This window comes from Cydia pomonella, chromosome 1, assembly GCF_033807575.1.
Source record: "Cydia pomonella isolate Wapato2018A chromosome 1, ilCydPomo1, whole genome shotgun sequence".
Lineage (NCBI taxonomy): Eukaryota > Metazoa > Arthropoda > Insecta > Lepidoptera > Tortricidae > Cydia > Cydia pomonella.
The window spans coordinates 20,831,878-20,854,661 of record NC_084703.1 but is presented as its reverse complement, the minus strand read 5'-3'; the positions used below and the strand labels follow the sequence as shown (position 1 = coordinate 20,854,661).

Below are 22,784 nucleotides of genomic sequence, written 5' to 3'. Positions count from 1 at the left end.
GGTATTGCTGTGTATGTCGCCCAGGAGGTATGTGGACTGCAAATACTAGCTAAAGTAAATACCAGTTACTCTTATCTGCGGTCTATTGATACGCTATGGTTAGATATAACTTTAAACCAATACAAATTCCTATTCGCATGCATCTATCGACCAGACGACTCTTGCATAAATGAAGAAAAAATGTTAATAAGTGAGATATCCTCAGCGTCCACATCTAATGACGTCATCATTACTGGAGACTTTAATTACCGTGAGATGACCTGGCCTTTAGTAAATATTCAACATAATTACAATAGAAGAGAGTAGGTATATATTTGAGGAAATGTTCATACAAAGCAATTTGTACCAATTGGTCGAAAAACCCACCCGACACAGAGAAGGTAACCGGTCTTCCCTTATCGATCTGGTCATGACGAACGATGAAAACCTCATTGCAGCTGTTGAACACCAACCACGCGTGGGCAAATCCGATCATGATTTTTTGCTATTGTCAATGCAAATAGAAAACAATAATACATTAAGTAAAATTAGGAAATCTAACAGGAAAAACTACTTTAAATCGGACATAGAGAGTATAGACTAAGCCTTACAGGAACGCAATATTTTTAATTTAATAAGCACACATGATACAACTAACTGTAAATGGGAAGCGTTCGAGTCCACCATCCTCGAGGTGGCCAACAAGCACACACCGAACATGAGGCCACCGCGCAAACCACCACTAAAACCTTGGATCGGCATGAATATAAAACAAAACGAAAGGCATGGGACAAATATGTACTTACAGGATGCAGACATGATTACAAGCACTACAGAACACTTAATAATACACTTTTAAGTATAACTAGGAAATCTAGAACTGATTATGAAGGCCGCATTTTAAATCTCGGACCAAAAGCGTTTTACGCGTACATTAGAAAACAACTACTTATGCACAAAAGTTTCAGTTCCCCGTGATGAGGCAACACAGTAACAAGTGATGTTGACATTGCGAATGCCCTCGCCAAACGTTTTGAAACCAATCAAATGACACGGTACCTCCTATTGCATGCCCTCGGATCCAGGAAGCCTTGTGTGATGTCACAATTTCGGAAGATAAAGTTTGGAACAAATTAAAGAAGCTACGTGAAGATACTTCCATGGGCCCCGACGGAATCCCAGCAGTCTTGCTAAGGAAATGTAAAGCTATCTTGCCAGCACTTACACATATAATGAAGGATTCATTTTACACTTCAACCGTGCCGCAGAAGTGGAGGAACGCTATAGTGACACCTATATACAAAAAGCGGCCAAGTGCGAGACGGACTCGCCCATGAAGCGTTCCGTACCATTTATGACGTATTAAAAAAAACTACTTACTAGATCTCGTTCAAACCAATTTTCGGTAGAAGTTTGCATGGTAATGTATATCATATATTTTTTTAGGTTTATGATTCTCTTATTTTAGAAGTTACAGGGGGACGGACGGACACATTTTACCACTTTGGAAGTGTCTATCGCGCAAACTATTCAGTTTAGAAAAAAATGATATTAGAAACCTCAATATCATTTTTGAAGACCTATCCATAGATAACCCACACGTATGGGTTTGATAAAAAAAAAATAATAATTTAATAACGTATTAAAAAAAACTACTTACTAGATCTCGTTCAAACCAATTTTCGGTGGAAGTTTGCATGGTAATGTATATCATATATATTTTTTTAGATTTTTCATTTTGTTATTTTAGAAGTTACAGGGGGGGGGGGGGGACACGTTTTACCACTTTGGAAGTGTCTCTCGCGCAAAGTATTCAGTTTAGAAAAAAATTATATTAGGAACCTCAATATCATTTTTGAAGACCTATCCAAAGATCCCCACACGTATGGGTTAGATGAAAAAAAAAAAATGATTTTTTTAATTTTATGACGTATTAAAAAAACTACTTACTAGATCTCGTTCAAACCAATTTTCGGTGGAAGTTTGCATAGTAATGTACATCATATATTTTTTTAGGTTTATCATTCTCTTATTTAGAAGTTACAGGGGTGGGTGGGGGGGGGGGGGGGGACACATATTACCACTTTGGAAGTGTCTCTCGCGCAAACTATTCAGTTTAGAAAAAAATGATATTAAAAACCTCAATATCATTTTTGAAGACCTATCCATAGATACCCCACACGTAGGGGTTTGATGAAAAAAGATTTTTTGAGTTTCAGTTCTAAATATGGGGAACCCCCAAAATTTATTGTTTTTTTTTATATTTTTGTGTTAAAATCTTAATCATTATTAATATTTATTTTGTGATTATAATGTAACGCTAAGATGTACCTTTTTTATTTGTATAGGATTTAAATTTAATATTAATATTTTAATCATTTTTTTTTCATTTACGTTATTTTAATCATTTTATTGTAATATGGATCATTTGTTATCTGTAATAAAGAAAGAATTGAATAAATGCGGTTCATAGAATACATCTACTCGTACTTACCAAGTTTGAACAGTATAGCTCTTATAGTTTCGGAAAAAAGTGGCTGTGACATAAACGGACAGACAGACGGACATGACGAATCTATAAGGGTTCCGTTTTTTGCCATTTGGCTACGGAACCCTAAAAAAGGAGACAAACTTAACCCGAACAATTATTAACATTAAGTTAATGGAAGCTATTATAAACGATGAAATAAAGCTATTCCTAGATAGGAATCACTTAATTGTCGACCAACAACATGGTTTTATGAAAAGAAGATCCACCGTCACTAACCTACTAGCATGTGTCAGGGTCTGGTCTAGCCATCTGGATAACGCAGAACCAATCGATGTGATATACCTGGACTATGAAAAAGCTTTTGACAGAGTGCCCCTTCGTAGACTCCTGGCCAAACTCGAGCACTTTGGCATAAGAGGAAAGCTTCTACAATTGATAAAATCGTTTCTATAAGACAGAAAATTTAGAGCGCGAATCGCTGACAGTGTTTCTGACGAATTTGATGTTTGGAGCGGCGTCCCACAGGGATCGGTGATCTCAACCACCATGTCCAGCATATATGTTACCGACTTACAATTTACCATTGAATCCAACTTCAACTTCTTTGCAGATGACTCCAAGCTGTTTGTAAACCCTATGATAGACCACAGCAAACTACAATCAGACCTGAACCGAATTAGGGACTGGTGCCTAGACTGGCTTATAAACCTCAACGAATCAAAATCTTACTTATTAGCTATTTAAATAAATAGGAATTTTTAATGATGTTTTGTGATATTCATAAAATGGAGTAGGTAATGATAATGACGACTTTCATCTCACAGAACGACGAGCGCACGTGACCATTGACAGGGCTCTTTTGACCAGTGCTGCCGCTTTAGACTCGTATATTTGTAACGCATACCTAGCTTTATATTATAAAGGACAACACCAGTTGTACGATGTTGATAGGATGGTGTGGTGAATGTTATAGCGTATAGCGGTAGAATGCATGTCCCCAGGCTGGCATGCGTGCAGGAGCAGCGGCTGCCCGCGGCGGACGGCCGCGTGTCGCCGGGCTCCTCACAGGGCTCTAGTTTCACCGCCGGGCCCTCCTCAGAGGAGTTCGCTTCCGACACCACCACGCACATTATACAGCCCTCTAATAAGGTAACTAATATCATGTATTCAGCACTGCTCACTATAACCTTCAGCATTTATTTGGCAAAAACAAGTTTCGCTCTATTCAATAATACAATTACGAATACTTAAACACAAAATCCCACAAATTTGTCGAAAATGGGTACCTATTTTTATATGTTATTTGGAAACTTATTTCTTGCCACGGTGTTCCAAATCAATATGAATAAATAAATAATAACTATAAAATCGTTTATACATTACTAAAAAATCATATTCTAACAATCTTGTTTACAGGCTGATTAAGCGGACTACTTTGTTGTAGTAATATTCATATTTACAAATGTTATCTTTATTAAAAGTTCGCTTAACAATTGCAGGTTTGCCAAAAGTTAAAATTTGCATTTTTTTCCAACACTTGATCGTATGTTGAGTGGTTTATTTTTATTTGCTCCCCATGTCACATGTGCATGGGCTTTTTGGGTCGTAAAAGTAGATGTTTAGTCTCAGAATTTACCTTTATTAAGCCCCTTGCATGCGCACTCTCACTTACCCATGAAAATATTGTGAAGACAAACAAGCCAAACCTTTCAATTTAATGCCAGAAACAACCGCTTGTTAAATGTGTCTAACATTATCCAAACATGTACTTGTCTAACATGGTTTTAACGCATGTAATAAATGTTTTGAAATATATAGACATATCAAAGTGCCAGTGTCTTTTGACCGTCGTTGCGTAGATGCATCAACGTTGCGTCGAGCAGCATTCATAGAGTTGAGTAGATGCCGACACTCTGGACACGCTAGTGTGGGATGGCACTTAAAATTAGTTATTAATTTTGTTTAGCACAACTATGCATGTCTACGTTGTACTACACAAAAAAAATTAATTTATTCTTGTTTTTTTTTTTTATAACTGTAACTACTTATTACATCCTCATTATCCTCATGTCACTTTCAAACACTAAATAGTATATTAATCAATAACTTATTATGCGGTACACAACATCGCGTGCCTCGTCATTGTCAAAGATGGCTAGCCAGTCTAGCCACCTACCATTATATATTTCTAGGCTTTGTGTTTATGAAAACGTTCCTCCTACAGCTAGTAATAATTACTTAATATGACTTCGAAAAGTATAATAATTTGATAAATTTGCCATATCATGGGCTTTGGGCCCAGTACAATACAGTACATTTGGGTACAGTACAGTACAATGAAAACGTAAAAAGTTATTTTAGGCATAGAATTTATTCAATAGCACCATCTACTTTAATCCTTTAGAGCAGTAATAATAAAATTACCTTCCAAGCTTAAATAGTACATTATTGTCTTGGCTTGGAAGTTACTACTTGCTGGCTGAGGATTCGTTTTAAACGAATGACCTTATGAGTCCGTTTAATTGAATCCGAAACCAGCAAGTAAATAGCCTTCCAGCAGAGTCATATATAGTGTATTTTAGGGTTCCGTAGCCAAATGGTAAAACGGGACCCTATTACTGAGACTCCGCTGTCCGTGCGTCCGTCTGTCACCAGAGACATCATATGTAAAAAAGTTAATGTGTTTTAGACCTGTAATTAGCAGCCAGACAAGTGTAATTTTTATTTTATTAATAACATGCAGGTAACGTTTTAATTGGTACAAAGCTAAAATGCAATTATTAGTAAATTGCGCCAAATACAACAAAGATGAGATACGCAGCGTTGATCGAAAGTTGTCAGTCTTTTTTATTTTATTAAAGTAGTGTGTTAACCTTTGCTTGTACGTATTTGGATTACCCTACTTTAGTACAGTTTATTCCTCATAGAATTATGCATGTATCTGTGGTAAAAAAACAGCTATTGTCTCTGTTCAAAAGGCAATGCTTTTTTGTAGTAAGCGCCCTCAGAGCGGTTGCTATTCTGAACTTTTATTACTTATTAAATACCTATTTTATTATTACTGTAACTCGGGGACTTGCATTTGGTGTCGCAAAGATAATAGTTGCGCATGTATAAATTGTCTGATTTGTACGTACACGCTATTTTGTGCAAACTTAAACATGGTAAACCATTCAAACTACCAATGGAATCACACTACATCACTTGTGATGTATGAAATTGGCATGACTAAATTGTACCAAGCATTTCCTTGAAAACGAAAACTTAACGTCACCCTCTGTCATAATAAAAGAGAATTATTTCTGAATTTTGATCTTCGCATACATGACGTGCGGCGACTTCTGAAGATCCAAAGTGCGTAGACAAGATGCTAACCGTTAACGCTCCGTAGCGAAAGAAACGTAACTGTCTCTGTCGCACGTCGCACTGATATTGAAGGAAGATAGAAATAATTACGCTACGATACGGAGCGTGAACGATTAGCATCTTGTTTACGCGCCCTGGCCTAACACCTATGGCAGGTATAAGATGCTACCCATTAAAATCATGCAGTAAGTTCTATTTCCAAGCATAGCTTGCTTACAATATATTTAAAGCAATAATATATGTACATAAAAATGTTTTCTCTTGTATTATTATGTGGAAAAAACAATAAAAACATTAAGTAAAGATGTTTTAAATACATATTTTATTTTATATATTATAGATTTTCATTTAGCATATTTAGATTTAGAGGCAAAAAGTACTGCCAAAAGGCTTTAAAATACACAGTAAGGATCAATATTTAAATTTAACACAACGTGCAATTCTGGATGTTCGGATAATAATACTAAGTGTTAATGCGTAAGTACAATAATAATATACACTTACTTATATGGCAATATATTTGTTCTCATCACACTTGCTCGTAAACGGTGTTATTGTATGCCATCATAAGGAAATGGAATGAGCTATATTATGCCCACGGGCGTAATAGTGTTTTTTTATTACATTATGCCCATGAGCAAATTTTTTCATCACACTTGTTCGAAAACGGTGTTGATGTATGCCAGCATACTGAGATGGAATGAGCTATATCATGCCCACGGGCGGTAATATATATATGTTATATCATCTCACTAATTCATACGAACCAAGTAGATATAAATGAGCTTAACTTTTAAAATATTGACGATTATAATTTAATTTTGTTTTTAACTTGATTAATTTAATAGCCGTAAAAAATATTTTTTACTCAATTTTCAATCGTGACGGAATGTCGGATGGATCTGTTCGGGTTCGGATTCGATAATTACAAAAATTACAATATGGCGGACGAATGTTTGAAATTTCACTGCATTTAAGAATTATTTCACTTAAAAGGGTATAGGTGTGGTAAGGGTATGGGTGGTGGGTGATAAAGGGTAAGGGTTACTGAATAGCTTTAAAAAAACAATTCAATTAATTTTTGACATTAATTGATATTTTATTTTATTTCTTGTTTCTAAAAATTTTTATTCTTTACTCCTTACATGTGTCTGATGTGTCATTATTAAATTATTGTTTTATGTTATACTGTAAATATTTTCTAAATTTGCCTATTTTGTATTAATGTAGTGTATTGATTATTGTGTAGCTGTAATAATTATGACAATGTATGCTTAATATTAATAAATTAATATGAATATGGCCCTGTAAGTATGGCGAAACTGCTTTTGTCCAGAAAATGGTTTTCATTTTGCTCGGATAATTGTTTTTATATACATATTAATTTAACGAAATATTTGCCCCGAAATGATCGTGATTTTTCAAATAATTATGAAAAACGTAAATCTTTTTTTACCAAACTACTACTACGTTTTTTGAAGAAAATTACTATTGACTTGTATACTTAATGAAAAAAAAAACGTTTTTTTTTTCACATGCAAGGTGACGACACCTACCAATATTAGTTAATTAATGAACCATTTATTAATATACCACATATATTTTTTCCAAAAAATATCACTCGGATCAACAGGTTAAAAAACCTACGTAAGTAGTAAAGAGAAAGCCATGTATGAGATGTTATAAATTCGTTTTTTTTACCCGTTGGTCCGAGTGATATTTCGTGGAAAAAATATATGTGGTAGAGCAATAAATGGTTCATCAAATACCTAATATTGAAAGGTGTCGCCACCTTGCAAGTAAAAAAAATGTTTTTTTTTTTTAAATATTCTAAATCGATTTTATTTCACTTAAATATAAAATTCAATGGTATTTTTTTAAGTTCCCTTTTTTATTTACATAATATATACAAATTTCAAGAAAATTGAGCGACTAGATTGGTAAGAAAAAAAAAAGATTTTACTTTTTTTAATTATCTGAAAGACCACGACCAGTTTGGGGCTAATATTTGGTGAAATTACAAAGTATATAAAACTAATTATACGAGCAAAAGGAAAACTATTTTCTCGTCAAAGGCATTTTCGCCATCCCTACAGGGCCATACCCTTTGTTTTTTACTCACAAGTGTGATGAAAAACATTGTGTGTGCCACCGGCAGTACAAGAATTACGAACTCGTGTTAGTTAAGCCCTGGCCTTCGGGTTCAGGCTTAGTTAACACTTGTTCTTATATTCTTATTTTTCGCTCTTAATACACAATGTACTATTAATTATGTAATTAATTCATACGAACCAAGTATTTAGATATAGGTTTTTCTTTTAAATTACTGCTGTTTATAGTTTAATATTTTTGTTTATGTTTAAAAATATTATATTTAATAGCCTTATAAAATATTTTTACACATTTTTCAACCTGTCAAAAATGACAATATGGCGGACAAATGTTTGAAATGTATTTAAAAATTATTTCGCTTAAAATTTAGTTTTTCCTCACAAGTGTGATGAAAAACATTGTGTGTGCCACGGGGGGTACAAACATTATGAACTCGTGTTAATTAAGCTCGAAGCTGAAGACGTCAGTTAGTAACGTTTGCAAACAAATCAATAAATTTTCGAGTTGTCAGAATTAGCTATTTGTACTTAGTATTTGTAATCTGGTATTTAATCATAATGACGCATGATATTAATTTGGCGAATGATGATTCCTATGACAATTCCTTTTTTTTCTTTAGGTTTAATTTTTTTTTAATTAGGAAGTGTTTTTTTACCCTATTTTTATTTCCTAAAATTACATGCGAAGTAAATTACTTCTAAAAAATACATAATTTTACGTGACAGCTACTCCATATAAAAATTACCTGTCATAGGGACCATCAAACGACGCGGGAGATATAACAAATTAAAACTTGCGCCATTATGATTAAATACCAGTCTTATAAATACATAAGTCAAAATGACAGAAAAAGACAAATGATTCATAGCTAATTCAGGCTAATAACGCGTTTATGAATAACGCCATAAGTATTACCTTACTCTGACAACTCGAAAATGTAGGTATTAATTTATTTGCAACGTTTGTTGCTTTTACGTGTTTCGGTGGCTGCCATTCCTCAAACTACCAACGGACCGGCAGCTGACGTCCACGAGGGTTCATCATACATAGCCGTTAACCACTTTACAAGTTTTCGCCCAGGAAGCGATTGGTCATGGAAATCTGTTCCTGGCTATATAACTGACGTGCTCGCAATATGCCTCCTCGAGTGCGGTGTATACCCAAGAGATTACAAATATGAGTATTCGCTACTAACGTTAAGTATGTCGAAGTTTAATATTAAGTGAAAAATACCTATTGATTGGTATTTTCTCTTGTATCAATGACAGAGTGCGACGACCCCGAAATGGCAGAATACAATACAGGATGAGCAATTCAAAAAGATTAGTGGACGGAAATCTGAAACCGTTTTACTCCATTCCAGATAGGACAAGATAGGAGAAAAAATGGTTATTTATAGTGCAATAAGCAATATTTCTTATTTATACGCTTCAGATCAAATAAAATATCGGTGAAGAAATTATTCCTACCCAGTGTATACACTAATAATTAGCGACTTTCACACCATAATTCGTAAAAAAAATTACAATATCTATATACAGCAGGTATTCCGATTGAAGTTTACAATAAATAAATAAAGTTTTCATATAAAACACCTACAGAGGAAGAGGTCAACAACGCTCGATATTCGGTATCACTACTGTCACTGTCTATAAATAGATTTTTTAAATTCGTTGACGTTGTATCAAAATCAAAGTTGTTTGTTGTAATCTGCCCCAACAACTTAACAGAAAAGTTTTAGAATCTCTGTGATTCTCGAGAAAGTGTTGACGGATTTAATTCCCGGCTGTTTTTTTTACCTTATTGTAAAAAAAATGTTAATACTACAATCGACTATGGCTTCCACCAGTTTGACACTGACATATTCACTAGCGTGGGCGTAACTTACTTTCTATACATCTCGCTTGTACTTGCATACTTATTAGTGCAAGCGAGATGTATAAAAAGTAAGTTACGCAGGCGTTAATAGCAAATATGTCAGTTTGATACTGCTAAGGCAGTCGTGGCAAGGCTACTGTAACTCCTAAGATCGAGTTTCTGTAGTTCTATTGTTTCAAATTTCCCTCGCCGCATCATTTGAATTACTTACACTGTATACTTATAAGATTTTGCACTTGTCCTGCAACCAATGCACATTCCGTAAACGTTGCATTCTTTAATTCTTGCTTCAGGAAAATAATGCCAATTTTAATACAATTTCGATTATTACCTAGTAATATTATATTTATAAAAGTGTATTTAAAAAAGTAGGTACTAGTAGTTGACCTGCCATTAAATATCTGCCGCATCCGAATCAGTTTGCTATCCAATTTGTTTTAAGCGTTAATCATTGCTAGAAGTTTTAAGATAACCGGTTGAATGAATTTCAAACACCTGTATTGTGAAAATATTCTTTATCGAAGCAAATAAAAACAACTCAGTGTTAGCATAGCGCATCACCAATATCTCAAAACTTTTAACTTCAGTATACGTGTCCGGATACGCGGCATGCCAATGACGTAGTTCCCAAACTATTGCAAAAGTTAGTGGACTATTTTAAAATAGCCGAGTATTTTTAAACCACGACCGACATCGCAAACCTTTAGTTCGTTGAACTGATTTAAAATGCGGTTTCGGTTTTCTTGTATTTGTTAGTTACAGTCACATTGTTGATTTTTTTGTGCAAAACCAGAACTTATTCACAATCCCGATTATCTAAGGCAAATCATCGGTCTGAAGGGTATTTAGTTATAAACTTGGCTTTTCATTTCATTGGGGCAAAATTCAAAATATTCAATAAATATTTAGAATCATAACTGAAGTAACTTAACTGAGCCCGCTGTTACTAGTAGTTTCCTGCCTGGCGACTAAATATGTGGCATAATTTTACTTATAAACACTGGAACAAATAAAAATGAGCACAACATAATCAGCCATATATGTACATACTACAGGAAGGGATAAATACATAGAACGGTATTATTTAATATTTTCCATTCATATTCAACGGTTTTACTAAAACAGAGAGTTCCAGCATCTAAAGTTACTTTAATTTTTCAGATTGTTATGGAACAACCATAATATGTTTACAGTAGGATATAACTTTAATAGGAAGTGAGTAGTAAAACATTCCGATTTCATTTAGTGGGTATGAGTAAACAATGCAGGTCGATTACCAACACTAGCACAGGAAGAGGATCAGCGTCTATCGAAGTGGGCTCAGAGTAGATTATTAGGGTTGCGTCTTGTTGGCAGTAGGTATCAAATATTGTCAGTTTTTTCAATACCATCCCTGGCAAGCAAACTAAGTAGCTGTATTTATTTGTTTAACGTGTTACAACACTAATACGGTCGATTGTGTGTTTCCATAGCTCATAAGGTGTATTCCCCTTATTTGTTACCACGCAGGTTCTATAGTTCTACATGTCTGAAATGATTAACTGGTTGATTAAACTTTGTCAATGAATGACTTCAACATACATTTTTTATTCCCCCTTGGGACCATGGCCAATATCGCGTGCCTCCCAAATAATTAAAGCCAACAGTTGTTGATGATTGACGATATGTATGTAAAGACACCAACGTTAACTCTCAATTTCGAAGCACGATGTATTTCTTAGACTAAAACATCTTGTCCACAACCAATAAATGTTTGATTGAAGTGATTGTAGAACGCTCGGTTTCTTTTCTTCTTTATTTTTAATCTATACGATCAATAGTGCCGTTTTTGGAAAATTATACACATAGCCCAGTACAATTACAACTCTATATCAATTAGCCTGTGTAACCTTTTTTTTTAAATAGTTTACCTAAAGAAGGGAAAGGAAGTGAATAGGTATCACTTACTTTCCTCTACCTAAGGAGCTTAGGTACTCGCTTGTGTAGCGTGAACATCTGGCGAGATTTACTCTATCTCGGGTGAGACACTTGACTCCTCCCTCTAAGACACTTATTTTCTTCTCTTGAAGTAAAATTTTAAACCAAACGTGCTTCTTGTGTTGTGCCGCCGGCACCAGGTTAATAAACCTGCTATACTAGCAGCTGGCTAACTTTTGACAGAAACCGTGTATATATATAGTAATAAGTATTTGAAATTTTCCCAGTTTTCCGGCATTAGAAATGCATTACCAAGTTACCACTAGTTGTAGTCATGCCGACTTAAAATATTACGCCAGGCAAACAGGTGTGAGTCAAAATTGATGAAATTTATTTAATAATGTTTAAATATATACTTTCGATATTACAATCCTGGGTTCCGTTAAATACTTATAGTGAGGCCCACGCTGAATGCGCGCCTGAACCCGTTTACGATGTTCATGGGTTCCTGTCAATACAGACACGTTGCTATTGTCAATAAAGATTGGCTTCCTTACCCAATACCTATTAAAAATGTTATTCGATCCTTACAAAATTAAAGTCCCGTTTCGTTACAATAAGATGCAAAATACGGTTGAAATATTTAAAACTCCTCTTTATTTCTCAAGCAGGCAAGCACAAGTGGAACCGTGGAAACTGGAAAAATTTCGTTTTGTTCCGAAAATCAGCTTCCTTCCCAAGTTGAAGAAGAAGTTTAAATACACTGAACAATAGGGTTCCTAACATTACGTTGTCCTAAAATTTTTACCCTAAAAACGGCTTTAAATATGTCAAATAAACAAAATATCTTTTAATAGGTGTTATCGCGCCCAAAACGCTCTTTGAAAATTGTATGACGCCACAGTTTACGGTTTGGCACATAATTATGTATGTACATACACACGTAACACCAAGGTGTGTTCACACACATTTACCTTTACGCACACATACACAGCTTGCCCAATATTAAAGTATTAAATTTTGTACTGAGAACAGACAACGGGCGGGCCCAGTAACATGTCAAACGCTTCGCTTGACAGATAGATGAAGTGTGCGAAAGGGAAGCCATCACGTATATGAACAAGCCATGAGTGCGAAAGAGGCAGACTACATATGAGAACACGTAACCATTTTTTGAGTTTGAAGTCGGCCGAGGCGGCCAAGATCATATTGCCGTATTTTTTGACGTGAAAAAAATAAGAGAATCAAAAAGAAAAATATATATTAAGTAATTTAGTGAAGATGTTGTGTGCCGGGTTGTAGTGTTTCAGGGCCAAAAAACCCAGGAAAATACTCATTTCACAGGTAATTATGATATTCCTAGCGAAATTTTCGTAACGATATTTTATCAAATTAACAGTATAAAAACTGTAAAAAAACAATTTATACAGTTCATTATAAGTTTTTCTTCAATTGTTTGTTTCATCATAATAGTCAATAATTTAGAATACTTTGTGTAAAAACCTAAACTGTTACTTTACTCTAGGGCTTGACAAAATGTTCATATGACTGTATCGATAACTTGTCGGTATATTAGTAGGTATGGAATTAGTTGTTCACAAGACATCATTAAGATATTACCTTTATAACCGACTTAAAATAATAACGATTGTTATAATACCTTTTTTGAAGGTGCACATGTGTTTAGCGATAAATTTAAACTTCACTTTCCAACACTGTACTTACATTTTAACCACTTTTCCACGGCTTTGCCGCCAACACAAGGAAACATAAGACAGTGTATACTTGTACACAACGTATACACACCCAACCCAACTTGTCAGTAGGAAAAGGCGCGAAATTCAAATTATCTTTGGTAAGTCAACTCGTTGCGAACACATTTTCAAACAAATTCAACTTTTCATTTTCAACTTTTTCAAACACATTTGAAAAAGAAGTCGATAAAGCAGTTAAACATCGATAGATTATTAATATGTTGTAACATGACATCACTATTTTTGTTCGCACATAGACAATTTACGCACACACTTGCATTTCATTTTTGGTCACACTTTCGAAGTTTGACAGTCGTTCTATATTAATATTATCCTATTTCTATGGGCGGGCCTTGGTTGATCGAACTGTCAAACCGAGAGTTGTGGCGTCATCAGAATCTTCAATGACGTTTCGACTTGGGTCACGTGACATGTGTTAAAACATATTTTAAATTCAATATTATAAAAATATGCTCATTAGAGCTCCACATGTTCTTATAATCCATAAGAATTTATTGGGATACAATTCTGCCCTAAGATTTGTAGATGGAAACAACCCTATTTATATTTTATTGTAATATTTCATGCATTTTAGAACCTACTTACGTTTCACTGCAATTTATTTGATCGGATGATTGATATACGCAATTGCAAGTCACAAAAAATAATTAAGGATGGCATGACATTTTTAAAAGATAATGAGCAGAGAAGTCTAAACCCTTCTTAAGTGTTTCAGTTCAGGCACTATAAGTATTTAAGGGAAAATGAATGTCCTGTATAAATTATGTGTAAATAGTATTTTCATGATTATCAGTTGCGTAATTGACGAAATGGTACCTTGTAGTATTACCAACTTCTATTTTTAAATACCTCCATAATATGCCCAATCACATTTAACGTTACACAAATTGAACAAGTTATTTTAACAAAGGATTTCGTGGTTTTTTCTGTGATGGTACTCTTCAGTTCGCGTGGAAAGACAGCCGATACTTCAGAGAAGCGATAGTTATTAACGAGTAATGAAAATCTTCGTAATAATTATATCCATACTATTTAATTTTCTATATTTATCTTTTCATTTTTTATTCCACGTTATTGTTTTAAATCTTTCATCTACCTTGGTTATGTAACGTAACACCCATTTTGCTATTGTTATGTAGGCATGTTGGTGCACTCGAAGATAGCACAGCGCTTTAGCTACCTCTGTCCTTAAATCGCTTCAAGATAGCAATACGAGTTCCCTTTGACTTAATGATTCGCATCTTTTTACAGTTCAGACAGTATTACATGAAGCGGTATGCATGGAGATTTCATACTTTGCTTTATATTTGTGAGATACCACTCTCTTAAATGGTAGCATATACACAATGTTTTTTTTTTGAGGACGTAGCAGTCATAAGATATTTTTTAACAAATATTTACAATTCTTTTTCGTAAGCTGGACATGCTCGTTTTCATGAAAACATGTTTAACGACTAACCTGTATTGACAGAAGAATATATAGTAGTTAATAATTAAATATCAACTAATTTTAATTTCAAGCTTCTGTCAGTACCCACCAGACAGTTGAACAAAAATCAAGAAGCTCATTTCGATTCATATACTAATTGGAAAAAGATAATCATGGACACTTTTCACTTTCATGAGTGTTATTAGTACTTGTATGTTTTCATAAACATAAAACTCAAAGTAATAAAATAAAGGATTAATATTAGTTAAAATCATTTTCGTTTATGTTTAACTTTCCTGTTCATTAGTACATAGTGGAAGATACGCCATATATGAGCTTCTAACCTCATTGGGCAGATATTATATTGATTTTTTAGTAGTACTTGGCAGACATTGTAGTGTATCTGCCTGTTATCATACATTTCTTACGTCAGCATTGTTTATCTAATTGACATAAACATCCAATTGTTAGTTATTACTTTTGAATGATTGCCGCGGCAAAGTAAGTAGGTATGCTACAACAAACGCTGTAAGGGGTAATCTGCATCTGTCATATGGATACATTTTTACTTATCGGTTGTCGTTTGTGGATAAGCGCTTATCATGGTGGCTACTGCTTCTTAACGAACACTGACATAAACTGTGACGTAAGTATCGCTAAACAAAATTACATCAGATAAGTATGTAAGTCACATAACTAAGATTTATTTATTTCAAGAAAGTCAGATATAAACGATGATATAATTAAAATTCAATTTATTAAATACCTTGAATATACCCTTTAAATTGCTTATAAATTGAAATGAGTTTCGTTTACATCATGCATGTTAAATTTTTTAAACGCGTGTTTATTACCTGTTATTACTAATTCGGACTTCTAAGGCCGATTTAAAAATACAATTATTTATATGACAAGAAAGAACTACATCGATAATTTATTTGCATATTTAATTCTAAAGTCAATAGAGATATCTGTTAGTATGTATTATATCTATATCAAATGTAATGCTTCAAATGCCTTGACAGTTGTACTAATCAAAGTTTTGTTATGCATCCAAGGCATTATAAATTAATGTGGTTTTGTTCATACAAAGTATTTTTTTTTTAGTAGCGTTTTTAACTCTCTCAAACGTGAGTTACCTATTTTATCTTTAAGTCGGCTTTGATTTTTTTTTAATTACCTGTTAAGTCAACATTATGCCACCTTTACGTTTTCTACATTCAATTCATGAAGTTTATATTTCAATACTCTATGTATACAGTTTAGTCGTTAATTACGCCTTAGTTTTTGTAAAATTTAATTTATTTCATTGTGTAACGAAATATAATGTGGTTACCTACGTTACGGAATGAAAATAATTAAATGGTATTCTAAAAGTTCTTAATATGGAGTATTACTGCAATGTCCTGCTGCCAGAGTGTACTGCACTAGCACCTATCGCAAACCATAGAGTAACTTATGCATACTATGCCTTAAACTGTTTTCACAAGTTTTTACAGATAATAAAATATGACAGTGATGCATCAAGGCGGTTTTTTTACAAAGGGCCTACCGGAAATAGCGAAAATCTAAATTTAGCTATCTTATCTTATCTTATCTTCTGATTACCGGGGGCCCTTGCGGATACACTTCGACCCATAGGGATCTTTTGTGTAGTTGCCCCCTAAGGAAAGACCCATTAGCTACTCAAGAGCCTTTTTGACCATTTCCATGTGTCGGATGATGGAGCTTATGGGTAGCCTTTTGAATTCCTTTGGTTCCAGATAGCCTGCTCCAAAGTCTTTCATTCTTTGTCTGGCGAGGGCGTGACATTCACACATTAGGTGTGTTACTGTCTCTTCCTCTTCACCACACATTCGACAATCGGTGTTGTCAGAGTGTCCCATCCTGGCCAAAACCCCTTTGACCCCATAATGGCCCGTAAACACCCCTGTTATAATTTGGAGTTGTCTCCTGCTAAGTTTCCATAGCTTTTTGCTCCAACCGGAGTCTACTTCTTGTATGAAGAGCTTTGAGTGCTTTAGACCCGTCAGACTGTCCCATTCTTTTTGGTGTCTCGTCCTAGTGTGGTCTTTAATAGCCGTTATAATGGTTCCCTGTGAGAGCCCCACGAATGGTTCCGGACCTATGTGGTTACTTGCGGATCCGGCTCTGGCAAGTTCATCTGCATTTTCATTGCCTATGAATCCCTCGTGCCCTGGAATCCATACCAGTTGCACTCTATTTTGTCTTCCAAGCTCGTTCAGAGCTTGGACACCATTGTACACCAGTCTAGAGTCCACTCTGGGCGCCCTGAGCGCCTTGAGTGCAGCCTGACTGTCACTGAGTATATAGATATTCTTCCCTTGGGTTTGCCTAACTATATTCTCATGCACACAGGCAATTATAGCGTACGTCTCGGCTTGGAAGACAGTAGCGTAATTACCCATGCTTATGCTACAACTAAAGTCATTTGCATAAATGCCTGCCCCCGTACCAGATACTGTCTTGGACCCGTCTGTGTACCATATGATGTCGTTTTCATCCGAATTTGGTGCTTGAAGACCTTCGGTCCATTCAGCCCTTGTTGGAACTTTAACTTCAAAATTCTTACGGAACACAAACTTGGGTTGCATCTTATCGCAGCCCATATTCGTTATCCTTTCCATGAAATTGTCACATTCCATGTTTGTGTGTTTAGTCTTTGGCTTGCTATCGCTCCATAGGCCGGTTAGAGCCAGCCTGTGTAGCGATTTCCGCGCCTCAGATTGTATCACCAGATGTAGCGGCGGGAGGTCTAGCAGTACCTCCATCGCCGCTGTTGGCGTTGTTCTAAACGCCCCGGTAATAGCCATGCATGCTGTTCTCTGTATTTTCATAAGGTTCTCCCTGCATGTGCTCTTTAGTGTCCTTGTCCACCATGCCAGGCATCCGTACAAAATGATAGGTCTTACCATCATGGTATAGATCCATCTTAGTACCTTTGGGTTTAAACCCCATGTTTTCCCATATGCCGTTCTACACATTCCAAACACTCTCAGCGCCTTGGTTGTGGTAAGTTCGACATGCTTCCTCCAGTTCAGTTCTTTATCTAGTGTTACACCTAGATATTTCACTTCATCGGACATTTCCAGTACCCTTCCATAAAGCTTCAGTTGCTCCATGCCATTGAGGGTCTTTTTCCTGGTAAACGGTATTACCACTGTTTTGCCTGGGTTGATAGAGAGTTGATGGCTGTTGCACCATCTCTCCACTTGCTTCAGTGCCGTATTCATGATTCCTGATACTGTTCCCGGGAATTTCCCGTTTACAAGAATCACTAAATCATCTGCATACCCTACCGTGTATGTTGGGCCTTTGTTAAGTTCTTCCACCAGTGAGTTCACTACCAGACTCCAGAGAGTCGGTGACAGAACTCCACCTTGTGGGCAGCCCTTCGTGGCCGTTGCTAATATTTCGTCTCCCATAAGGGAAGATTTCATTAGTCGGCTATTTAGCATGTTACCGATCCATCTGCAGATTGTCGGTTCTATGCCGTGTTTAGATGCTGCGGTATTGATTGCCTGATACGTGGTGCGGTCAAAAGCCCCCTCCACGTCTAGAAAACTGGCCAAGCATAGTTCCTTATTTTCTATTGCCTGTTCCGCTTTGGCTGTCACCAGGTGTAGTGCTGTTTCAGTTGATTTACCTGGCTGATACGCACACTGCAATTGGTGTAGTGGATGTCTCTTAAGAGGACCATCCCTTATGTGTCTGTCTACCAGTTTCTCCAGTGTTTTAAGGAAAAATGATGACAGACTTATCGGCCTGTACGATTTGGCTTCTGTGTAATCTGCCTTGCCTGGTTTAGGCAAGTATGTCACTTTTACCATCCTCCAGACACGTGGCACGTGTCCAAAGGCTATGCACGCTCTGTACAGTCTACCTAAGTGTGGTATTAGTACATTGGCACCTTCTTGTAGTAGTATGGGGTAGATTCCATCTGGCCCCGGGGCTTTGTATGGCTGAAATGTTGATAGTGCCCATTGTATCTTATTGTGATCTACTACTTTTTTAGACGTGTCCCAGTTGTACCTGGTTGTGCTACTGGATTGTTCCATTGCACTGATTGCTACATCGTCCGTTACGCCCTGATGTATTATCGAGCCTGGGAAGTGTGTTGTACACATAACTTTAAGGGTCTCTAACCCCGTTTCAGTCATTCCTCCGTCCCCTCTTCTAATGGAAGTAAGCGGAACTGACTTTGTCGTGGCTAGTGCTTTTGTAAGTCTCATACCTTCCGGTATGGACCTGATTTGATCGCAATGGTTCATCCATGCTTTTCTTTTTGCTTTCCTCACAGCTTTGCTGTATTCTGTGAGTTTTAGCGCGTAATGTTCAAAGTCATTAGTCCTTTTAGCATCGTTGAAGACTGCCCTGGTTTCCTTCCGGAGTTTTGCGATCTCCGGGTTCCACCAAGGCACCCTCTTCGCCAGAATTTTCTTTTCCGGGCAGTTGTTAGACCAGGCTGTATAGACAGCTTGTACTATTTTGTCTGCTTCAAATTCTATGTCAATGATAGAGTTTAGCTTACCTTTCGGCTCTCCTAGTTCCACCTTCAAGTCGCTTTTAAAAGCTAACCAGTCGGTGTTCCTGGGATTCCGTTTACGTATAGTTCCTAATTGAGTTTTAGTCTTATACCTAAAGCATATGTATCTGTGGTCTGATAAAGAGATTTCCCCAGAGACATACCATGAACTAATCTTATTGCTCGCGTTGTTGGACGCTAGCGTTATATCAATAACCTCACCCCGTCTAGCATTAACGAATGTTGGTTCATTGCCTTTATTTAATAATTGTAAGGAAGAGCTTACCAGAAAATCCAGTACCTTCTCCCCTCTTCTGTTGACGTCCGAGCTTCCCCAGATGACATGATGCGCGTTCGCGTCGCAGCCAATGATCAGGTCGGTGTTCGCTTGGCTGCCGTAGTCAGCAAGATCCCGTAGCTGCCCAGTGATCGGATCCGCTGCCTCGTAGGGAAGGTAGGCTGATGAGATGATTAGTGCCTTACCCCCCCCCTTGTTTTGGATCTTGACCGTAGTCAGATCCCTGGAACAGAAAGCATGTAGAAGCATAGCATCAATGCCATTTTTAACATAAATACATGTCCTCATATTACTCTCAGGACAAACATAAAGCAATGTCCCGCCAGTACCGTTTAAGCCTCTTATCTCGCCTTTGTAGATATATGGTTCTTGAATAAGGGCAATATCAAACTTGTCGCTTTTTAACTGCCTAGCCAGAAGGGCGGTGGCTGCTTTATTGTGTTGAAGATTTATTTGTACACACCTTAGACCCTCCATTTCGGCGTTTTACTGTTTGGTGGTGCTGAGATCAGCAGCCACCTCCTGGACCGTGTCGTCGAAGGACATGGGTGACATGGTGCCCTCCAGGTAGAGTTCCGCTAGGCCACGCAAATCCTCTGAGCCCGCCATCGATGAGATCGGTGACGACTCTCGAGCCATGCGCGGTCCGGCATAGTCCTCCCCGAATTGCACCATGCTCCCCGCCTCCTCCAACTGGCCCCCAGCCTCCTCCACAGGTGCGCCACTGGTTAGCAGCGCCTCCTGTTCCGGGCCCCCCCCTGTCGCCACAGCTACCGTAGCCTCTTGGGCTACCTCCCCCCCCTCCCTTGCTTCCCCGCAAGGCTCGACCTCAGCCCCCCCAAGCCCCTGCTCCCTCCCTTCTTCCAGGAGCTTGAAGTGGCTGGTGTCGAGCCCCGAGTGCAGAACATAGTCGGCCTCCTTGATGACGGTGGCCGACACCCGGTCCATCAGTACGATACGCCTGGTGGTCGGCCCCGACCCCACGGTGTCGACTATTTTCCACTCACTTGTGCGCAGTCCGGGGTGTTTCTTCTGCAACACTCTGAGGGCCCTCGCGATGTCCTGACTGCCATCGATCATCGTTCTCCAGGCCATCTTGACCGGTTTCGGCAGATCCTTGGCACTCACGACCTTCAGGCGCAGCCCGGCAATCTCCCCACCTCCGATTACCGTGCTGAGCCATGCCGCGGCATCCCTCCCCTTGCAGGTCACGTGGAGCGCGCCCCCCACGAGGTTGCCTAGCGTGATGTCGGGCATGGGTTCGGCGGCCTCATCAAGAAATAGGAGCAGGGCTCCTATGATGGCCGGCATATGCTCCTGCACCACCTTTACGGCTGGAAAGGCCACTGGGACGATGGCCATCTTCTCGCTCGCTGCAACTTCCGCGAACGACCCCCCCACCCTCGTTCTTTTGGAGTCACCAGCGAGCAGAGACGAGTCGCCACTGGCCCCCAGCGGCCTTTTATTCTGTAGCCTTCCCGCCCCACTTGTGGAGGGTCCGGCTACCGGTTGTGCGTCCACCTTTGCTCGCGCCTTCGCACGCCTCTTCTGCCTCCTGGACATAGCGGCTCCTCCACCCGACTGCATGCCCACGCCCGTAGGCATGGCCGTGCCGTCAAAGGCGCCCGGAGCATTGCCAGCAGGATTTGGAAGCGGTGCTCCCGCTCGCTTCTCGCAGTAGGCCATTGTTCCGCTGCCTACTCCTCCGGCACCTGCGCTAGTCGGTCCCCCTAGGGGAACTTGCTGAACGCATCCGCTTTTCAACCCTTGGGGAAAAGGTCGGGTGGTACCTTTGGAGTGGCCTGCTCCACCATGGCCCCTGGCTTTCGCGCCGTGCGCGTCCTCCGTCCTTGCGGACCTCCACACTCTGTCGCCACCTGCTCTCGCGTTCCTGTCAGGGACAGGCCCACTACCAGCTGGTGCGGCAGCCTTTGCGCTAAGCGCCTTTGCCTCATCCCGTACGGGTCCGGCTTTTCCTCCTGCTTCCGTCGTTTTAGGTAGATTGTTCTCCATAAAACCTCCATTGAAATTTTCAGCAGACTGGCTCCCCACCCTCCCTGGAGCCTCATATTTGGGATGCTTTGACACATCAGGGATACCAGGCTGCTATAGCATCCCAGAGTGCGTTGCCCATGAATCCGCACGGTGCCAAAACCATAGTCAGCTCCACAGCCGACACAGGAATCGTGCTCCGCCGATTACAGACCCCTACACCCCAGGACACTCGCCATGCGGCCATCTGACTGGACACAACAGCCGATTGATCTTGACTGGCTAAGACAAGACCTCCCGTGTGAGATGAATCTAGAGCCAAAGGAACTTCGTCTAACGGGGATAACGACTACAGACCCCCGCTTCGAAAAACCTGCTCCCAGGACCTCCTTCTCCACCCGTACGGGTCCCCGCGCACGGCACAAACACGCGGGTGGCATTCTACCGCTAATCATCCTTCTTTGTGGATGAGAAGCCCGCTGCGACATGCCACGTCATCGCTTACGGCTGATTATACGGGATATGGATCATTATTTGGGGCGCCTCCAACCTTCCCGCCACTGTAGGCTCGCCTCCGTTAAAGAAGACGCTCCTACAGTGGCTTCTCAGTATTGGCACGCAAATAAAGACCCATCTGAGGGATAGGGATAGGTTGGGATTACATGGAGGGTATTCTTTACACTGGTTCACCTACCTGGCCCAGTTGTAGATGGAGTCATGCGGATGACAACACCTACCTCCGAGCCCGATGTTCGATCCGTTGTAAAGCTTACCCCAAGGTGGCCCAACTGGTTGTTTCCGTTCTGCCTGTTTCTACGGTAGAACCAGGCAGTTAACAGGCAGTAACCTCGGGAAGGAGCACAACCAGTTTTGCCTCGAGGTTCTCCGCAACTTGTGCTCCCCCCGAGACCGTTCACCATGCTAACTACCGGACAGGTAGCTACCATAGAGACAGACCCATCGCAAGCAGCGACCGGTCGCAAATTATTCCTTGCACATGG

The 22,784-nt window shown here is 38.7% G+C and overlaps 1 protein-coding gene across 13 annotated transcripts in view; it reads left to right on the top strand.

The window, feature by feature from the left end:
* Nucleotides 1-22,784, top strand: part of LOC133517668 (coiled-coil domain-containing protein AGAP005037) — a 173,349-nt gene that overhangs the window by 135,621 nt on the left and 14,944 nt on the right. For all 13 annotated transcript variants that reach the window (XM_061851030.1, XM_061851047.1, XM_061851039.1 and 10 more), the window contains one exon: nucleotides 3,472-3,619. In XM_061851030.1, coding sequence (XP_061707014.1) covers nucleotides 3,472-3,619 — 148 coding nt within the window. The remainder of the gene's footprint in view (nucleotides 1-3,471; nucleotides 3,620-22,784) is intronic.